At 40.7% G+C, this 20536-nt stretch overlaps 1 protein-coding gene across 1 annotated transcript; it reads left to right on the top strand.

Annotated features, from left to right (window-relative positions):
* Positions 1-2301: 2301 nt before the first annotated feature.
* Positions 2302-12097, top strand: Spec2 (CDC42 small effector protein Spec2). Its single transcript, XM_080283631.1, has 3 exons — positions 2302-2382; positions 5454-5456; positions 11900-12097. Exons 1-3 carry the CDS (start codon positions 2302-2304, stop codon positions 12095-12097), a joined length of 282 nt encoding a protein of 93 aa, XP_080139757.1.
* Positions 12098-20536: the final 8439 nt, after the last annotated feature.

Genomic DNA, 20536 nt, shown 5'->3' with positions numbered 1-20536 from the left:
CACAGAAAAAGAATGATAAAGGCTAAGGAAGAAGTAGTCAGCACTATATAAAGCGAGTGGATGATGGTCGCCACCACCCATCATTAATATGAATTCTATTTGCCAAAAATTGCTCTTGCAGAGGGGGTTAGAAAAACGAACTCTGTGGTGTGGCAGTAAGGCCAGTTTAATGACCACAGTACAGTATTATACAAAATTAGGTCAGATGACATCTTTGCCTTTGTAGTATGACATACAGTAAAACCTCAGTATAACAGACTTCAGTAGACTGGGATTCTCTTTTATCGGAATCGAGGAGCTACCAGACTAAATTCTTGTACACAGTATCAGAAAAAGTTTGGTAGAGCCAGAAGCAGTCCGGACTGCCTGACCACTTCTGCTATGTTCACCACAATAAGGTAAATACAAGACATGTATACAGTGCAGTATTATTATGTATATTACGGTATACCATTTGATTATTGTAGTGAATGTATGATATATACAGGACAGTACTGTAAGGGTAGTGAAAGTTTAAAAACCATTGGTGCAATCTGGACTAATGTCTGGTGTCATAAATGAATTACACACTTGTGAAACATGATCCATCAAAATTTTCATCATTTGGTAATGAAAGCTCTTCTGCACTGTATCCTAATTTTTTAACTTTAGGATAGTTTTTTAACTGAAGAGGTTAGATATAGTCTTTCTTAACTTCATAACAACAGGCTCTCCCAAACTGAATAAAATAATCAAGTACCATCAAGAGTAAACTAGAAATTATATCATCGCTGAGTTGAAGTTTGGTTAAATGGAGAGGATGGAGAATCAGAGACTGATGAAGCGAATGTATATGGGTGAGGTAGAGATGGAGAGTAAGGATAAAATGGAGGGATGAGGTAGTGTTGTATGAGAGGGGGGTGTGACTTGAAGGGAGGACAGAGTGACATGAAGGCAATTTGTGGCCACTCCTTCAGTGATTAAAGCATCTAGCTATAGGCAAATGGAGAGAATTGGTGGCGTTATGTGCACTGATTTATGGTAGTCTAGCCTTGGACTGCTTACTTACATGGGAATGTTGTGGAATTATGAAGAGGGATGTCTTCACATGGTGGGGCTGATGTTAATGGATGTTGGAGTTGCTCTGTTTCACAAATGTCCCTCATTTGTCCCCCCATCTCCTGAAAGAGGAGGATGGACTGTGGAAGAAGGGTAACTGTCTTGCAGTCCATTGGGTTAGCATTCAAATGAGTTTGAGGTTACAACCACCATCTATTATTATTAAGGGATTGACCAGTATATCTTTAAGATGTATTGGGTTTAGTGAGGCTGAGTCTGTCTGTACAATTAAAGTGATTGTTGTGAAAACGTGAAAACTGGCAGATAATATGAACAAATCAAGCTGACTTTTCCAAATACAGTAGTATGACATGCTGAATGCAATGGTGGTGTTCATAATCACTTGGTCCAAGTCATGATTCATTACTTCAGCACTTTCACCCACATCTTTTAAGGGTGTGCAATGAAAATTCAGTGTTACCTTACTATATAAAGAGTAAAGGGGTACAGTATTACTGTAACTCAGATTTTGTACCACATAAATAGGAAATGGAAGATACTGTCATAGTAATGGGGTTAGGCCTAATGGAAATTGTATATAACTCCTTTAATGCTGACCTCCTATAAGCTGAATATAATCTGTTGTTACAGTTGCAGGAATTAAAATTAGAGGAACAGTAGAAAAATGTCATTTTACTAAATGGTTGAATGTCTTTCCACAGATTATAACTGAAAATTGTATTGTCCTGAATGGCTTGATGTAGCTACCTCTCCAGATTATGATCGAAAATTATACTGGTACTAGATGGTTTTATAGCCTTCCTGAGATTGTAGCTGGAAATTCTTATCGTATGAGGTAGTTGGTTTCATGTAAGCCAAGAAACCATTTACAATGCTGGCTGGTAACCATATAACCAATATGTGCTCCCTTCGTGTCAACAAGCGGGTTGGTGGAGGATTAGTGCCCCTCCCCGTAAAACAAATAACTCAAAGTCAGATGACCACCCCTTACGGGATTATGGCATCTGGCAGTAGATAGATAGATAGATAGATTAACTTTCCTCAGATTATTATTGGAAATTGTACCATAATATATGATGTGATATCCTTCCCAAGAGTGCGATTGAAAAATATACTAAATGGCTTAATATCCTTCCTCAGATTATGATTGAGGACTAGCATTGCAGTAAAGAATACGGAGATTAGCCAGCTTTCCCGGCCAGTCTCCGTGGCTTTTCCTGGTGTAGTGCGACTGCAGACTCAATGCCTATTTATTCATCAACAATGGCCGGTGATGTTTGGGGCCAATGGTTTGCCTGTTGCATCACCCAGCAACCCCCACAGGTAATTAAAGCCTCGTCAACACTAGGGCTTTTGTTGTACATCATGTTTCCAAACTCTAGTTGCTGAGGCCGGTGACGTCCACACTAGTACAGTGGGCAGTGTGCACCAGTTACCATTGAGCTGTGAGGGGAGGAGAATGGGTACCAACCAACTTTGCAGCAGTTCAAGAGACTGTATATGTTGAACATTGTGGCACAATGTTTTGCCAGAAAGAAAAAGATGTGGTGCAAGCAGTGGCTGTCTCAATTTAATTTCAGAGGGAAGCCAGACGGCTGCTGCAGGCATTATGGCATGCATTGTCACCATGAAATGCCTATCAGCCTAATTTGCCAGAAGAGCGCTGCACAGACCCTCTCCAGCACAAAAACCCGAGTTGGGCGCATGACGCACGCCATAACGCGCAGCATGAGCTCTGGTGTGGAGTGGGCTTAATTCTTCAGGTTCACCACTTGTAATGATTTAACCATAGTATTGAACTTTTATTTTATTTTATTTTTTCTTGACAGGGTATAGACTTGACAGACCATTTTTCTAGTCCCAGCAGTCATCCTGCATGCCACACACCTGCACATATTACTACTTTGGCACTAGCACCCACTATTCATATTTTATGTGGTACTGTGATACAGTAGCTAGGGTTATGTCTTTCAGGATTGTTGTAAAGGTGTCTCTTAAGGATAGTACAGTATTCTGTCAGCTAGGTTAATCCACCATGCAGCACATGTGATTCCCCGTGAGTGTTGAATATTGGAAGTTCAGCTACTCTAGTACACAGTATCTTTTGTTTGAAAAAATATTATTCACAGCAAGTTAGTCCTCAGAACTGGCAAAATGGTAAGCAAATTTAATTGTACCTTTAGTTGTGTGTAGAGTGTTTCATTTCGTTTTTCAAGACTACAACATTCTTGTATGCATCAGCGTTTTTCACCTGAAGCCGGCTTTCCTGGCTGCTCGATCACTGACAGCTTCCCTATTCAGTTCCTTATCCCTGAGGTCATGCTCAGTGACTTCATCCCAGGTCTTTCTCGGTCTGCCTCTTGGAACCCTACCCCAAATGTTAACACTTCTCACTTTCTGCACCCGGTTATCATCCTCCATCATCTCCACATGCCTAAACCATCTCAGTCTACGTATCCTCATCACAACACAAAAATATACTCTAGTCCCATCCTACCTCTCAACTCTTCCATCGTAAACCTAACACCTTCTGGCTGTGCGCTCATGGACCACTGCACATCCACCTAATCATTGTTATTTCTGTATGTTTGAGCCTATGAATATCCTATTCCTTTACTGCCCAAGTCTCACAACCGTACAGCCTTACACTCCTGACCAGGGTTGTGGAGTTGGTGAAAATATTTCCTGACTCCAACTCCAGAATTACAAGTACAGTACAACTCCAACTCCAGCTCCAGCTCGAGTATATAGAGTATATACAGTACTGTACTAATAATACAGCACATGAACATGATGCAGGTATATGAATAATAATCATGAATTTTGATAGATGCAATTCATAAATCTTTGTTTTAAATCGTTAACTTAAAGTACTTGCGTAATAACAAATAAACCGTTGTGTGTGGTTGTAAAGTAAACTGAATAAATAAGTGAAGAGATATGATTGATACCATTTCAGAACCAAAAAGCTTGGACTCAGAGTTGTGGGAATTTTACTGACTGACTCTGACTTGGACCAAAAACAAATGACTCCATGACTCTGACTCCACAACCCTGCTCCTAACATATGCTGCATATAAAGATCCTGTAGCATGGAGGGAGAGCCCTCTCAATGTCAGGAGAGGCAGCAGGTCCCTGAACTTCTTCCAATCACTCCTCACTCTAGCCGCAGAGCTAGTTTCAGCCCCACCTCCAATGCATAACATGTCTCCCAAATAAAAAAACTCTTCGACACCCTCAGGAGACTCACCAGCAAGATCAGTCCTTTCACGCCTGACAGTTTCTACATGCTCTCCCCAACGCATCACACACATGAAATCAGCATTATCTCGTTCTCTACCTCTAATACCACTACATTTCTTATGCACCCACTTATCACAAACACTGCACAAGATGGAATTACTTCCCATGCCCTTGTGGCAAATCACATATGGCCACTCTTCCTATTCTTTGACAGTGCCGCCACCAGCCATAGGTACCATCACTTTTGTGGTACTTGCCTGGGCGACTGAAGCCACTCCTAGGTTCTCATGCCCTGTGAGGGGCCGGGGGGGGGTTGTGGTGGTTTGGCCCCCATGCTGTCCTCCTCTTCCGTTTTGACAGCTCCTGGAGGTGGATCCACAGTGAAGACGTCACCTCCAACACTACAACATTCCCCAACACCCCATACAAAAGACACCATACAACAAATACAAGAACTCAACACTAAAATAAACAATAAAATATCAGAGCAGCAAACACTAAATTGGAATACTGTAATTATCTCCAAATACTTGATCACAAAGCAAACACAAACAAACTCTACAAAACACTAAACAGCATCACTCTTTCAAACAGCAACACTACACAATCACACGTTGCCATCACAACAACAGACACCATACCCTCAAACAAACAACAAACAAACTCTCATCAATCACTTTTCACATGTCAGCCATCTAAACCCCCATCGTGATGATTGACATGTTATCCGACGCAAGAGACAGTTCCCCACAGACCCAGCCTTTGCACCTATCACTTACAACCAGATGAAGCACATCATTAGGAACCTTAAGCACTCATCTGCCAGTGGCCCAGACAACATAAACAACATACACTTTAAACACCTTGGACCACAAGGCATACAAGCACTCACCAGCATTTCAAACTGCAGCTACTCACAGAACATAACATCCAACATCTGGAAGCATGGCACTATCATCACCATCCCCAAACCCGACAAAGACCTCATGTTACCTTCCTCACACCACCCTATCACACTCCTCTACACCATCTCCAGAGTCACTGAATGGCTGGTATTACAATTACTTACACCTCATGTCCCCCTAGCCCCATCACAACATGGTTTTAGGCTGCTACAGTCCACAAATACTCTTGTTATAGACCTAACACAGAGAGTTTTTGATGATATTAGTTCAGCTAGGTCACCACACAAAACTCTCCTAGTGACACAAGACATAAGCAAAGCTTTTGATGCCATCCCCCGCCACAATGTCACAAACAAAATACTCAACTCAAACATGCACAATAACACAAAAAGATGGCCGGCAAACTATTTAGCAGACAGGTGTGAACATGTAACATTTGCCGGTCAGTCATCGAACATCAGAAACTTCACAAACGGCATCCCCAAGGATCTGTTTTGTCCCTTATTCTCTTTAACCTATACATGCGTGACATACCCACACCCCACAGATACATATAGCTTGAGACGACATAACAGTTACATGTACACATCAAAACGCAAACATGGCCACACACATCCTCCAACCTTACCCCAACACCCTACACCAATGTTTCACCACAAACAGACCTACAGTACCCCCAGCCAAATCTACAGTGACCCTTCTCACAAACTGGATGGCAGAACATAGTCACAGTCCATACCTCACCATAAAAAACACTCCCCCCCCCCACACACACACATGTATACTGAAGACCTGTGGAACAGCCTGGAGAAAGAGACCGTCCAATCTAAAAACTTGAACAAGTTCAAAACAAAATTTGACTTAATGAGAAAAAAGAGACAGAGCCTCACGAGCGTAGCTCATTTCCTGTATATCACAACTAGGTAAATACACACACACACACACACACACACACACATACACACACACATCCTTGGTGTAACATACAATACATCTATTTATCCGTCTGTTACCAGACGCCATAATCCCGTAAAGGGTGGCCATTTGATTCTGAGTTACTTATTTTACAGGGAGGGACACTAACCCTCCACCAACTCACTAGCTAACACTTAGGGAGCATGTATGGTTTGGTTATATGGTTACCACCCAGCATCGTAAATGGTTTCTTGGCTTACAGGAAACCATTTGGCTTGTCACTTAATGTAAAACCACCTGTAAAGGAAAGAAAAGCAATAAGAAGTGACAGGAAAGACGGGAGAAATAGGAAGAGAGGAGGGCTGGCACAGAAAAAGAATGATAAAGACTAAGGAAGCAGTAGGCAGCACTACATCAAGTGAGTGGATGATGGTCGCCACCACCTACCACTACAATACATCGATGTCATTTAAACAACACAACACAAACATTAAAAATAAATTAACACCAAGACTCAGTGCCCTAAGGTCACTTGCCCATACAACATTTGGACACAACAAAGAAACCATTGCCACAGTATACAAACAATATACTCATTCAGTGATGAATCATGCAAGCCCTGCTTGGACTTCTAACCTCACTAAAGCACACTGCATCACTCTACAGACCATACAGAACAAAGCCCTAAAAATAATCACAGGCTGCACATCTACCACACTCATAGACCACTTATACCAAGAAACCAAAGTCCTCAAAGTCAAGGATCATCTAGACATGAGAGGCACACAAATTCTTGCTGCAGCCTCCACAAACCCACACCACCACTACACTACGTGGCAGCACATCCCTACACACCATGGAACATCAAAACAACACTCAGCACATGATACCTTACAATAATGCTGTCATCTCTCCCCCCTCGCCCACCTCAAACCAGCTTCCAGAAGCATATCCATGCTCAAATCACTCGCCTCTCCATTCAGTCACTCAAAGACAGCACGTAGCTGCGTGCACAACCCCCTGATATCCACCTTTCTGAATCCTACCTCCCTTGTGAGGACAGAGTCCTCCTGGCCAGGCTGAGATGTGGGCATCATCCAGCCCTCTTGAGTCATCAGAAGAGGCTGGGTGATTCTGCGTCTGATGCCTGTCCAGGATGCGACATCATCCCATGCTATTAAGCACATTATGGAAGAGTGCATTGCACACAACCTCCTGCGCCAAGAACACAACCTACACTTCTTGAGAGCTCTGTGGGAAAGCCCTGTCTTGGCTGTGGCCTTCCTTAGGGACTCAGGGCTGTTCGGCCAGACTGCCTTGGGAACTACTACTGTACTACTACGACTGCTATCACTTTTGTTTTATCTGCATTTGCTCTTACGACTTTGTGCCCCATACCATCTCTCCGCTTCCTAAGTCTTTCCTCCACCTCCCTTTCATTCTCTGCAATCAGCACCGAATCATCAACATACAGCATCTCCCACAGGAGTCCATCTCTGAAGCCACGTGAGAGGGCTTCAGGTACCATAATAAACAATAAGGGGCTGAAGACTGACCCCAGATGCACACCAGCGTAAAACTCAGCACTCAGATCTCCATTCACCCATACCTGGGTGCAAGCACCCACATTAATAGCCATAACCACCCTAACCAGCCACTTCTCAATCCCGGGCTTTCCCATTGCCCACTTCACCACCTTTTTAGGAACTCTGTCAAAGGCCGTCTCCAGATCAACAGAAACAGAGTACAGATCTCTTTTCCTTCCTATATATTTTTCCTGAAGCTGTGAAACATTGAATAGGGCACCAGTGGTCCCTTTGCCTAGCATAAACCCGAACTGCATCACATCAGTGTTCACCCTTTCTCTAATACCTTGTAGAACTCTCTCTGTTACCTTCATTATTTCCTCTTTCCAGGGCATCACCCTTCCCCTTGAACACATTTACAATTACACTCCTCAGCCAATCATTTGGGACAACACAGTTATACATAGGGTATTTGTATTTATCAAGTCAGTGACTAACCCCATTCCTATATCTTGTGAAGCTTTCAACTTTTCAGCAGTCAACCCAGACACATCTGCTGCCTTCCCCATCTGATTCCTGCCTGCTCTGCTGCTCACAGTAGCAGCATCAATCAAAGGCCAAGGGCCAAACACTGGATCTGCTGGCTCCAAACCTTCCCTGTCCCAATCAAACTCTTCGTTCAACAGCCGGTTATAATGCTGTCTCCAGGCATCTTTAATATCTCCCCCATTGTTCATCACCACCTTTCCATCTTCATTCTTAACACCCTGCTCACCCTTGATATCCCTGTTTTTCCTCTTCATATGATTTGCCACCTTAATTATTATATCTTCCATTCCACATTATTTAGTTTATCAAGCAAAAGTCTCAGAGACTCAGATTTTGCCCTGTAATCCTATTTTCTAGCCTCACGCTTTTTCTAGCCCAACGCTTGGCAGCCAAGTACAGTACTCTTCTTTGTTACCGCCCTTTTTCCATTCCCAGATAAGGCTTCTTTTCTTCTTAACTGCAGCTTCTACACCCTCATCCCACCACCAAGTTACTTGGTCTTTGGGGGGGGGGGCCTTGTCCATCCACACACTGAATCATTAACTCTCAGGAGGTTGGTCTTGACAGGTCTGTGCTGTTCATTAACACATCTGTTAATGGCTCCCTGTTCAGCCACCATTCTACTCATCTGGCAATAAAAGGCATTCCTTACTGCTTGATTTTTCAACTTCCACACCTTCCTCATAGGTGCATAGGTCCTCTTTTTTTTGTCACCAGCTCTTTAAGTACCAAGATACATACCAATAATTTGTGCTGCTGCACACACTCTTCGCTCCCTATAACTTCCTCACTAACCTCCTAGCAGCCCTCTTGACCAGGAAATAGTCCATCTGCTGCTGTTTCCCCCAGACTCCTATGTAAATCAACCTAATCTCTCTTTTCCTAAAATGTATGTTGCATACAGTCATGTTCATTGTCTCCCCAGGCTCAAGTATCCATTCCCCTTCCTCATTTCTCGTACCGTATGCACATCCCCCATGTACTTCATCGTATCCTTGAACTGCTTCACCTATATGGCCATTCAAGTCCCCTCCCAAAACTACAATCTCATCATCCCCCATACCACTTACTACACTTATTTAGTCAACCCAGAATCTGTCATTCTCTACCTCATCCAAGCCTGCCTGTGTAGCATAGGCAGATATAAATGAAAACATTTTCCCACCGAAAAAAATTTTCACTACTATTATCCTTTTACTTACTCTCATTACATTCATGACATATTCCATCCATTTCTCCTTAACCAACAAACCCACACCACCATATTTATCTGCCCTACCTTGCCAGAGTAAATTGTAACGTGTGTAAGAAATGGAATTTAAAAGTGAATGTGGGAAAAAATAAAATTATGGTCTTTGAGAGAAGTGAAGTCACTGAATGTACAGTGAGGTTGAAATGGTGAGGAAATGGAAAACGTGAGTGCATTTAAATACTTGGGTAGTGTGATGAGTAAGGATGGAAATTTGGAGGATGAAGTGTTTGAAAGGGTACAACAAGGAAGAAAGGTGGCTGGTTCTTTGAAAGCAGTGATAAGAAACAGGGAAGTGAGCATGGAAGTAAAAGTCGTTGCATGATAGTATTATGATACCAACTCCAACGTATGGAAGTAAAGGTTGGACCTTGTTCGAAGGACACAAGTCAAGAGTTAAAGCAGCTGAAATGAGTTATTTGACAGGAGTATGTGGAGTTTACTTGGGGAGACAGACTGACAGATGTGGAAGTGAAGGAGGAGTGTGGTGTGAATGTGGATGTGATAGAAAGCGTTAGGAGAAATACAATGAGGTGGTTTGTCCATGTGGAGAGGATGGAGAGCGAGAGACTAATGAGGAGAGAGCATGTGAGAGAGGTGGAAGGGGGAGAGGGGGAGGGGGAGGCTGAGGATGAGATGGAGGGATGTAGTGGAGAGGTATATGAGAGAGGGATGTTAGCTGGGGGAAGGACAGTGAAATGGCAGGGGTTGGGCAGCATGGTGTTGATTTGTTTGTGGCCACCTCTTACGGGATTAAGGCGTCTGGCAATAGATGGATAGTTGTAACCTTTTAATTGTGTGTTTGCCCAATGGAGAGAATTAAAAAAAAATGGAAGAGGCAGTTATGAACATGGATATGACCAGAGGAGAGAAAAAGGAAAAGAAAAAAAAAAAGTCGGTGGAAGAATTTGTTGTCATGGTTGGCCCACAAAATTAGTCTTCCTGTATTATATTGTGACACACACTAGCATGGACAGGGTCTTTAGGAACATAATGTAATGGCCAGCATTGTGAGTAGCACTAAAATTTGTATTTGTTAGTGCGGTGTTTTGCTGATGTCTGTGAACGTTGTGCGTTGAGAGTAAATGTAGAAAAGAGTAAAGTGATGGTCAGTGAGAGAGAAGGTGACTCCCAGTGTGATGTTACAGTGAATAGAGAGAGACTGGACTTGGTGAGAGAGTTCAGATACCTGGGCACAGTGATAGAAAAGAGAGGAAAATGTGCAGAAGTGGAAATTAGTGTGACACAAGGAAGGAAAGTAGCTGGTGCTATGAAGGCCTTGATAAGAAACAGAGGCTTTAGTGTTGCAGCCGTGCAATACATGAAGGAGTGTTAGTGCCACCTTTGACATATGGATGTGAGACTATGGTGTGGCATGAAAATGAAAAGTCAAGACTGAGAGGAGTGGAGATGGGACTGCTGAGGAATGTATGTAGCGTACAGAGAGTGGATAGGATACGAAATAGTGTGATTCATGAATGATGTGGAGTGAGGAAGTCTGTGGACACCAGAATCGAAGAGAGTGTACTATGGAGAGAATGGATAACAACAGAGTGGTGAAAAAGGTACATCCGAGCGAATTTGTGAATTTGAAGGAGGGAGGAGGCGAGGTAGACCAAGGAGAAGGTGGAGGGATATGGTGGATTAGTGTGTGAGGAAGAGAGGTATAGAAGTCGGTGAGGCAAGGGAACTGACAAGAGATCGAGCTGTCTGAATGAATGTTGTGAGAAGATGTGAATGATCAGGGATTTGGCATCCCATTTTAATGTGACAGCATCCTGGTTGACTCTGTTGGATACGTTTACATGAAGCTACAGAATGTGGTGAAAGTTTTTGGCATATCAGATGGAACCAGAATTCTGTGGGCTTGAATGGAAGCATGGCCGATTGAACTGGGCAAATTTGGTCTCTCTGGACATTGCTACTCCTCACCCTGCCCTAGGGTGGGAAAGGAGGTTTGGATGATAATGATGATGATGGTGATTATTATTATTATAAAATAAATCCAAAATTGTATTAAACATTGATAATAATAACACTATAATAATAATAATAATGATAACAATAACAATAACAATACCAATAATAATCTGGTCTTTTTTTTTTCTTTTTTTTTTCAAAACTGCCAGTTTTTCCTAAGGAATTCACTAGTGCCAGACACTCATAAGAGATGTGGCATCACTTATGTACAAGATAGACTTCATCAGCAAAAATGTACTGGTATCAAAGAGTTATTTCTGTATCACATACCAAAGATACTGTCTTGGCTGTGTTATTGCTCGTAATTCATTTTTTTTGATAAATATGAGACAGTTTGCATGTTTCTGTGGTATCCCCTACTTCTTGTCATCAGAAATTTTGCAGGACATTGTCAGAAATGCATTTTGTTGTTATTTAACTTTCATCCTTGCTGAGTTGTTTTTAATCATTCTGACTGGTGGTTTGTAATACAGCGACGACGACGACTGGATCGGTCCATGATTGGTGAACCTACCAACTTTGTCCACACGGGTCACATTGGCTCGAGTGACGTCCAGATGGCAAATAACCAACTGGTTCAGCTTCAGTCACAGATGAAGAGTAAGGGAGGCTATGAGCAGGCCCTACCCCACAACCACCACATGACTGTAGTGCCGGTGCAACGCTCATAGGTGAGACCTTAGGATGGGAGTAGGTGAAAGCAGGGTAGAGTAGGATCTGTAGATGACATCCTGGAGTATAGGGGAAGTGATGAAAGTGGGCTTGGATAGGGTTATGAAAAAATGTGACACCTCCATCCTTAAATTTCGTTACTTTTCCATATTGCATATTTAGGGACCAAAGTGTATGATACATTCCACCTAGTTTTCTTATTTTCTTATGCTGGTTAACATTCCAAAACTGAGAGAAGCCAGGTATGTTTGGCTGTAGATGATTCTCTTTGATGTGATGCATCATTGAGTAAAATGATGAACATGTTTTTAATTGTGAAATAGATGCAGTGGATTGTCAAGGTTGTTTTGTCGCTGACTAAATTAGTGCTCTCTGTCTTTAATAACCTTAAACAGTATTAGGTGCATCACTAAATGTTTCTGTCAAGTAGTAACATCATTTTGTTGAAACAGAAAGTACAGCATGTTGATAGTCTGATGTAATTTTTCAAGCTGGTGTTACATGTCTGCAGATGGTTATTGTTAATTTCCGATATCCACTTGTAATTGTGAATGACAACTCGCTGTCACTGTATTAGTTAGCTATGATGTCGATTTCATACTAGCAAATGAAGTTAAATTCACACCCTTTGAAATTTATATACCGGTACTTGTTCTTGGAAAGAGGTATTTCTGACACTGGTGTTTTGTATATTGACTGAGAAGTTACTGAAGGGGATTTATTTTATCTTTTTATTTAAAAAAAAAGGTATGCAGGGAGGTAAGATGATGAAAGGAAAGTATTCCCTTTCATATATTGGATAAGCTTATGTGAAAGGCTCTTTGACTTCATGTTTTTACTTCTAATTCCTGTTGGATGTATGAATAAAGTTTATGTTCATATATCATTCATTCATTCATCATCTAATCCAGTGTTGCCCCATGGGGAGCATTGGAGCCCGGGGGGAGCCAGCCTCGCTCATCCATGAGTGACATTACGTGAGCAATAAACCCCAACCACTTCTGCACCGGCTCAATCCGATTGGAGTGCCTTAATTGCCCACTAAACCACCAGGTGCCATAATTTGGTTATATGGATACCACCCAGCATAGTAAATGGTTTCCTGGTGTACAGGAAACCATTTGGCCAGTCAATCAGTGTAGAGTCACCCATAGACAGAATGAAGCGGAAAGAATGAAAGAGAGAAAGACAGAAGAGGAAGGATGGAAAGAAGGAAGGAAGAGAGGAAAGGGCAGGCACCTGAGACCAGCACTACATTGTGTGAGTGGATGGTGAATGCCCCCACCAACTGAGAAATGCTTAATCATAAGTCTTTGTGGCAGTTTTGACAGTCTGACCTTGCGGATCTACAGTATCTGAAAAGCTGCAGCAGCTGTATTGTAAATATGTTAATTTGTTAGTACTAGAACTTGACTCTTCTGAAATTGTTCCACTTAAAATTCTGACAGGATATGTAAAATCTATCCTAGATAATTTACTTACCAACAAAGCTCAAGGACCAGATGGAATTCCTCCAGTTGTTTTAAAAAAGTGTTCCCCAGAGCTTGCCTCTGTTCTAGTTAAATTATTCAGACCATGCATACGTACTTTTTCATTCCCTAATTCATGGAAGGAAACCAATATCCACCCAGTTCCAAAGAAAGGAAGTTCCTCTGACCCCTCTGATTACAGACCAATAGCTGTCACATTTTCTCTTGGTAAAGTATTTGAAAATTTAATTAATTAGCACGTAGTTAAATATCTTGAATCCAAGAACTTAATTAGTGATAGACAATGTGGTTTTTGCCACGAAAGATCCACCATTGACATACTCAGTCTCCTGACTCATACCATCCATCAATCAATCGACCTACATGGAGAAACTCATTCAGTAGCCCTTGATATTTCTTAAGCATTCAACAGAGTATGGCACCGTTCCCTGCTGTCCAAACTCCCTTGCTATTGTCTAATGTCTTTTGTTCCTCTGCTTTCCTCATACCTCAGTGACAGCAAAATAAGAGTAAAAGTAGATAATGTATTTTCCAATTTCCACTCATTTAATGCTGGCGTGCCACAGGGATCAGTTCTGGCACCAACCCTGTTCCTGGTTCATATTAATGATCTCTTATCTGTCACCCACAGTCCCATCCATTTATATGCAGATGACTCAACACTTCTTAGTTCATTAACACTCAGACTTCCATTTACAAAGTGTAATATCTATAACTCTCAACTCAGTACAGCCATCTCCATAACTCAAGACTTACCTACGATCAATGAATGGGGACATAACAACCTTGTCTCATTTAATGCTAGTAAAACCAAATATATAAAATTAGTAATTGACAGATATTGTCGGATTCGTATATTACCTTCAGTGCTACTAATATTCCCATCTCTAAAAGTATTGAAACTCTTGCTGTGTCACATAACAATGCCTTCAGCTGGACCTCTCATGTCTGATCACTTGCTAAAACTGCCTCAAAGAAACTTGGATTATTGTACAGAGTCCATAACTTCTTCACTGACAAGCAGTTAGCTATAATTCATTAGTCATGTGCACTTTCAGCTTCAATATTGCTCACCCTTGTTGAGTGGATGTGGAGAGGTTGCATTAAAACAACTAGACAATGTTCAGAAAAAAGCTGCTGGAATTATTAATAACCCTGCTATTACTGTATAAATAAACTACCTCCCCTGCAAGTGAGAAGGAATGTTGCCACCCTTGCATTATTTTACAGAAATTTTTATGGCAAATGCTCGGACAAGGTTGTGTCCATTGTGCCACCTCTCCATGCCTTCTGTTGTGCTACACGAGCATCTGGTAGCGTTCATGACTGGAACGTCACTCAGCCATTTTGTAGAACTTCTGCCTATCAGAATTCTTTCATTCTCCAAACTGCATTTCTCTGGAACTCGCTTCCCTAGAGTTGTTTCCCTCCAAACTTCAACCTACAGCTGTTCAAGTCCAACTGTTACAGATGTTTTATGAATGGAGGACACCAGCAATATGGTGTATGGATTATTATTATTATTTTTTACTCATTTGTTTTTCCTTCCTCTGTTCTGTTATTTAAAAAAAAAAAAAAAAAAAATGTTGTGTGACGTTTTAAAATGGGCACATGAGTTTTCATGGGGCAAAGTTTGGCAGTTTCTTTCAGAATTGTAGATCTGGCTCATGAGATTTCATTTCAGAAGTGTAGATTCCATCCCCTTATTCCTAAGGAAGCCAATGTTGCAATGGTTAGCACATATCCAGCTCAATCCTGCATCATCCTTGAACATGCTTGGGATTTCATTCACTTGGGACTTATCTTGGAAAGATCATAGTGCATCTCATGTAAAATCTGCTTCCAAGAGATGAGGTGTGCTAAGCCAACTCCGTGCCTTCTTTACCCCCGCACAGTTGTTAACTTTATACATGGGTTTTATTTGCCCCTGTTAAGAGTACAACTCTCATATGTGAGGAGGCTCCCCACATACAGCTCTTCTCAACAGGGTGGAGTCAAAGGCTTTTTGTTTCATCAGCTCTCTTCCTTTTACTGGCTCCCCTCAACCTCTGTCTGTTTGCCACACTGTTGCCTCTTTATCTCTTTTGTCACTACTTCAATGGTCACTGGTCCTCTGAACTGTCAGCTTGCATCCTTCCACCTCTACGACGGGTGTGTAGCACCCGTCTAGCAACAAACTCTCATCCCTTTTCTGTCCAACTCTCTAATGCAAGAGTTAACTGTTACTCCCAGTCCTTCATTAATGCAATAGGTCAACTCTGGAACTGTCTCCCTCTGTCTATATTTCCTACTTCCTATGATCTCCAGTCTTTCAACCCCAGTGTGTCCAGGCATCTCGAAATGAACGGATCTTGAATTTGGCTCTCTTTTGTATTGTTTTTGTTTTTTTCTTGGAAGGAACAGTTTTGTGGGCTCAGCCTTCAGTTCCTTCTTCGTTGGAAAAAAAAATAAATCCAGCTTGCAGCTGGAAGAACCTAGGTTAAATATTCTGGCCAGTCAGACTGTTGGAGCTCATTTGTTTCCCTGTGTTTCTGCTAATACAGTTGGGGCCCAGTATGTAAACCAGCTGTTGTGGGTTATATTCAAAGACAGGACAGACCGAACAATAATTGATTGCCATAATGATGCTCATGGTGTCAGTAGACATTAATCTAAGACTCTTTTACTCCTTGTTCGCCAGATGCCCGAGTGACTGGCTATATGACATGGAATTGGCAATGGCTTCAGCTTTGTTTATATTACTGAATATGGGAAGGGGAATTCAGTACTGTACAATTATTTAATGAAAAATTTCTTGTCTTGCTAGATTTTATTTAATGAAATAATATTTCAGGAGAGGAGGTGCTATTCTATGTCACTTCTGGACCAGCCTCCCTACCCACAGCGCATGTCACCAGCACTTCCCATCACCAGGATATTTGTTAGTATAGTGGTAATATAGGATGTTATGGTAGGATAGACGGACTAGAAAATGTACTGTAGTAGAGTAGATAAAATGATGTTAAAACAGGAATGATATCATAAGTTGCCTGAACTATTTCATGATAATTATTTTTTTTTTTCTAAATTACCAGGAGCATGTAATATGAATTGTTTTAATATGTCACTTGAAGATTGTCATGACGATATTGCCTGATAATAGTAATACACATTTGCATTTTGCTCATACAAATTACATGCTGCTGGCATTAAGATATTGATAGGATTTACATTCAGTTAGAGTATATATTCTGCTGGCGTTTTAATTTTTCCAGTGTTTTCTCTTTGTGTACATTGAAAAACTGCAATTTTCAGTCGGCTGGTATTATACCGTTACTTCCTCCTGGCTTGTGAACTTTGTTTTTTTATAGCTTCCATCATGCTAGTGTTGTGGTGCTCTGTTGGTTGACTGCTGCTCTGCCTGATCTAGACACCTTAGTTCAGATGAAAGGAGGAGGGATTATATTAAGAGCAAGATACGTCTGAAGAGACTTGTAAAGAGAAAAAGAAAAAATGGTCTTTGAAGAATATTTAATGTACATTCTGAAATATATAGTAAAATATATATATCTTTTTCCCGTAATTGCTCAAATAACAAAGCACTATTCATTTGTAAAATTAGACAGATTGTTCGTCATGAATTTTGGTTGTTTAATGAAGAGTTTTTTTACAGCTCATAAGCAGATGCATATGGGTAGAGACTGCTGTCTGCATTGTTATAATTGGGCTCTATTTTAGGTATTGATATCATTGTTTTGTTTAATGTAATCCCTTGGTATGCTCCTTTTATGCTGCAGAGGTAGTATGTTCATTAATTATTTAGTGTAATGTCAGATCAGAGTCAGCTGGATCAGCATTCTTATATTATTCTTTACCACTTACTTTTCCTGCTTTCATTTGCTTTTAGTCCTTATGTACTGTATCAATTTTTTAGAGATTTTATAATTGACTTGCAGGTTGCAGTCTTTCACTCAGCTCAAGTACCGGTAGTAGATTTTGCATGTAATGTAATTTGATTAATTTTTACAGTGTTTGTCTTGGACTCAAATCTGTTAATAACTGTATCGCACAAGTCAGTGTCCACTGTGTCACTTTTATAATATATATATATATATATATATACACTCAACCCCCTGCTATCACGCCTAATTGATTACAGCAAACGCGCGTGATAGCTGAATTCACGATAGCTGAACTGAACAGTCAATGGGAAAACTTCTAATTGGTTTTTCGGTGGCCCATTTATCTAACTTTTAACCACTTTATGAATACAATTTCCTGCCAATCTCTCCTCCAATATGAAATAAAGCACTATTATATTAATAATAATATTATAATGAATAAATAAACAGCATAAAAGGCCATCAAACTTTTAGAAGGATTAAGGTTTGGGTGGTTTGAAGGGTTCCGAGGCTTGGGAGTGGCTTAGTTGCCGTCAGATCTCTTTAGCTGTCGACAGCTAAAGGGGGTATCACACAGTACATCATATCATGAATGGCCAAGGAAGATTTAAGTGGAATAAAACTTGGACGCTATCACATACGTTCCTTGTACTGTTGCCAGAGCCCTGTCTCAGTTGTAAACACATGATTACTTTATCGACATCACAGTTTTCTCAGCATAGGAAATATTCATTCATTCATTCATTGCCAGACGCCACGTATCCCAAACGGGGTGGCCAAGGGCTTAGAGTTAATTGTTTTACAGGGAGGGGCACTAATCCTCCACCAACTCCACTTGACACGTAGGGAGAACGTTATGCCAACAGCATCTGGTGTTTCCAGGCGGTCACCCATCCAAGTACTAACCAGACCCAACGTTGCTTGGGTTTGGTTAGCACTATACAACTTCTGCCAAATACTAATCACATGAACACTGATGTGACATCAAGATCTACTGATGGGAGATATTAACTCTTTATAAGGGTTTCAAAGCGATTGATATTTATTCTAAAATACAGTACATTATTAATAAGTATTCACTGTTAGGCTAAATTTCAGTGCTGCCTTACGATATATTCTGTTGAGTCACCTGGGTTTTGGTCACACTGTTTTGCTTATCGTATCCTCGGCAGGAATCCATTCAGATGTATTCCAAATGCCCATGGTATCGTCGGCAATTTTACCATGTTACCGTTCCGATTAACCATCGTATCCTCGGTAAACTTCTTATGAAGTGCCGTGCAAATAAGTTTCGCTTAGCCTGTCTTCAAACTTGACGCGTGATAGCAGTCTTGGGGTGCGCAATAGCATGTATGGTTGTGCATTTGATGTGTGCGCAATAGCAGATAATCGCGATAACTGAACGCGTGATAGCAGGGGGTTGAGTGTATATATATGCACAATACCTTTGAAATTAATTGAATTAAATTATTACTAGACTGTCAGTTAGCTGAGTATTTCAAACACAACATGCACAAATGAAATAGGAACCAGTCACACAAATGATAGTTTATTCCAGTACCATACTGGTACCCTGCTTTAGTTCTATGGCTTCAGAGCTAGTTTTCAGTATAAGTATGTGCAGCCTGTCATTCATCTTTGTTTTCCATTACTATTTCAGATATAGCTTTATTCCTGTCATTATGCGTAGTTAGATTCTTAGACTGAACATTGATCTTCCTAAAGATTCTCTGCTTTACTTAGGGACCCTGGACAACTTGCTGTTAAAAAGAAAAAAAAAAAATCTTTTGTTTTAGATGTTATATCCATCAGTCTAGAATCTGTGTAAAGCTTTCTGGTATCTTTCTTAAGATATTCACTGTTGCCAAGGATGTTCATTAACCTCATCAATTATTTGCTTAACATGACAAGATAGAATTATGTATTTGTAGTGCCACAGCACTGAAAATGAAAGGAAACTTCATACATACCTCTCACCCCATGATGACTCTCTTCCTTGGGCAATTAATCTGCATTTGAACTAGCATTGAGAACCTTAATGTTTATTCACTGTACAAATTCTGCATGTGTCAGAATGCTACAATTCAGATTCTCCTTACCTTTCAAGTTTGTATAAAAGTTGTTTAGGGAGAGATTGATGGGAGTATATTTAGTGTCAGTGATGAAAGAGATACAAGAACTGATACAAGTTACCAGAATCTCATATTATGCTTTCACTCTGGTGCCTCTTGTGAATGTTTGTAATTGTTTTCAGACTCATTTATTGGAGCATGGTTCCCAGTACATTATAGCCGATTTTAATGTTCTTACACCCTTGTGAGATCACTTTGAATCATTGTTATGAAATTCTCTTCTTTATGCATTCAGAGAAAATGATATCATGCAGTTTTTCACAGCTTAGAAAATCTCCCTTGTTTTGTTAACCCATGGAAGAAACTTTATTTTAGTGCCACTTGTCAACGTTTTCATGTTACTTGCAGAAACAAACAGTAGCACTTTGTATGAGAACATATCACATGTAGTATTTAAAAGTCCAGAGATTCTCACATGCATTATTTACTGATGGAACACATTTGCTCCTTGTCCTGTTTGGTAGCATATAGAACTGACCACAACTATGTAAAGAAATTTATAGGAGGGGGATTATGGAGCAGAAAATCACATTGTTATATAGGCAAATGTTACAGCCTGCTCTCTAGCATGGCCCAGATGCTAAATAATGCACACACATTCATATGAATACATAAAAGTAATTGATAAGAGGTGGAGTATGATAAGCCAAAGTTTTTAAACACTCTTGCATTTACACCATTACAGTTTTAAGCAATAACATGTTTTATGTACAGTGAATCTGATTCAGCTTTTAATCACAGGGAAGTGCTGTTATACGATATAGTGTATGGTTTATGTATTGTATATGCTGGAGAGATGCATGCATGAAAAATGCAAGCTGTAAGTACTTCAGATACAAAAGAATGAGCTTGTGACAAGGTGCAAATCACTCAGGTAGATTTAAGAGTAGCTGAAACAGAGATGTGCCATTTGTGTAGGTGGATAGCCACCTCAT

This window comes from Coenobita brevimanus, chromosome 98 (genome assembly GCF_032717465.1).
Source record: "Coenobita brevimanus isolate Jiangsu-jjx chromosome 98, ASM3271746v2, whole genome shotgun sequence".
NCBI lineage: Eukaryota > Metazoa > Arthropoda > Malacostraca > Decapoda > Coenobitidae > Coenobita > Coenobita brevimanus.
The sequence above is the reverse complement of the archived record's forward strand: the minus strand, read 5'-3'. Positions and strand labels throughout refer to the sequence as shown.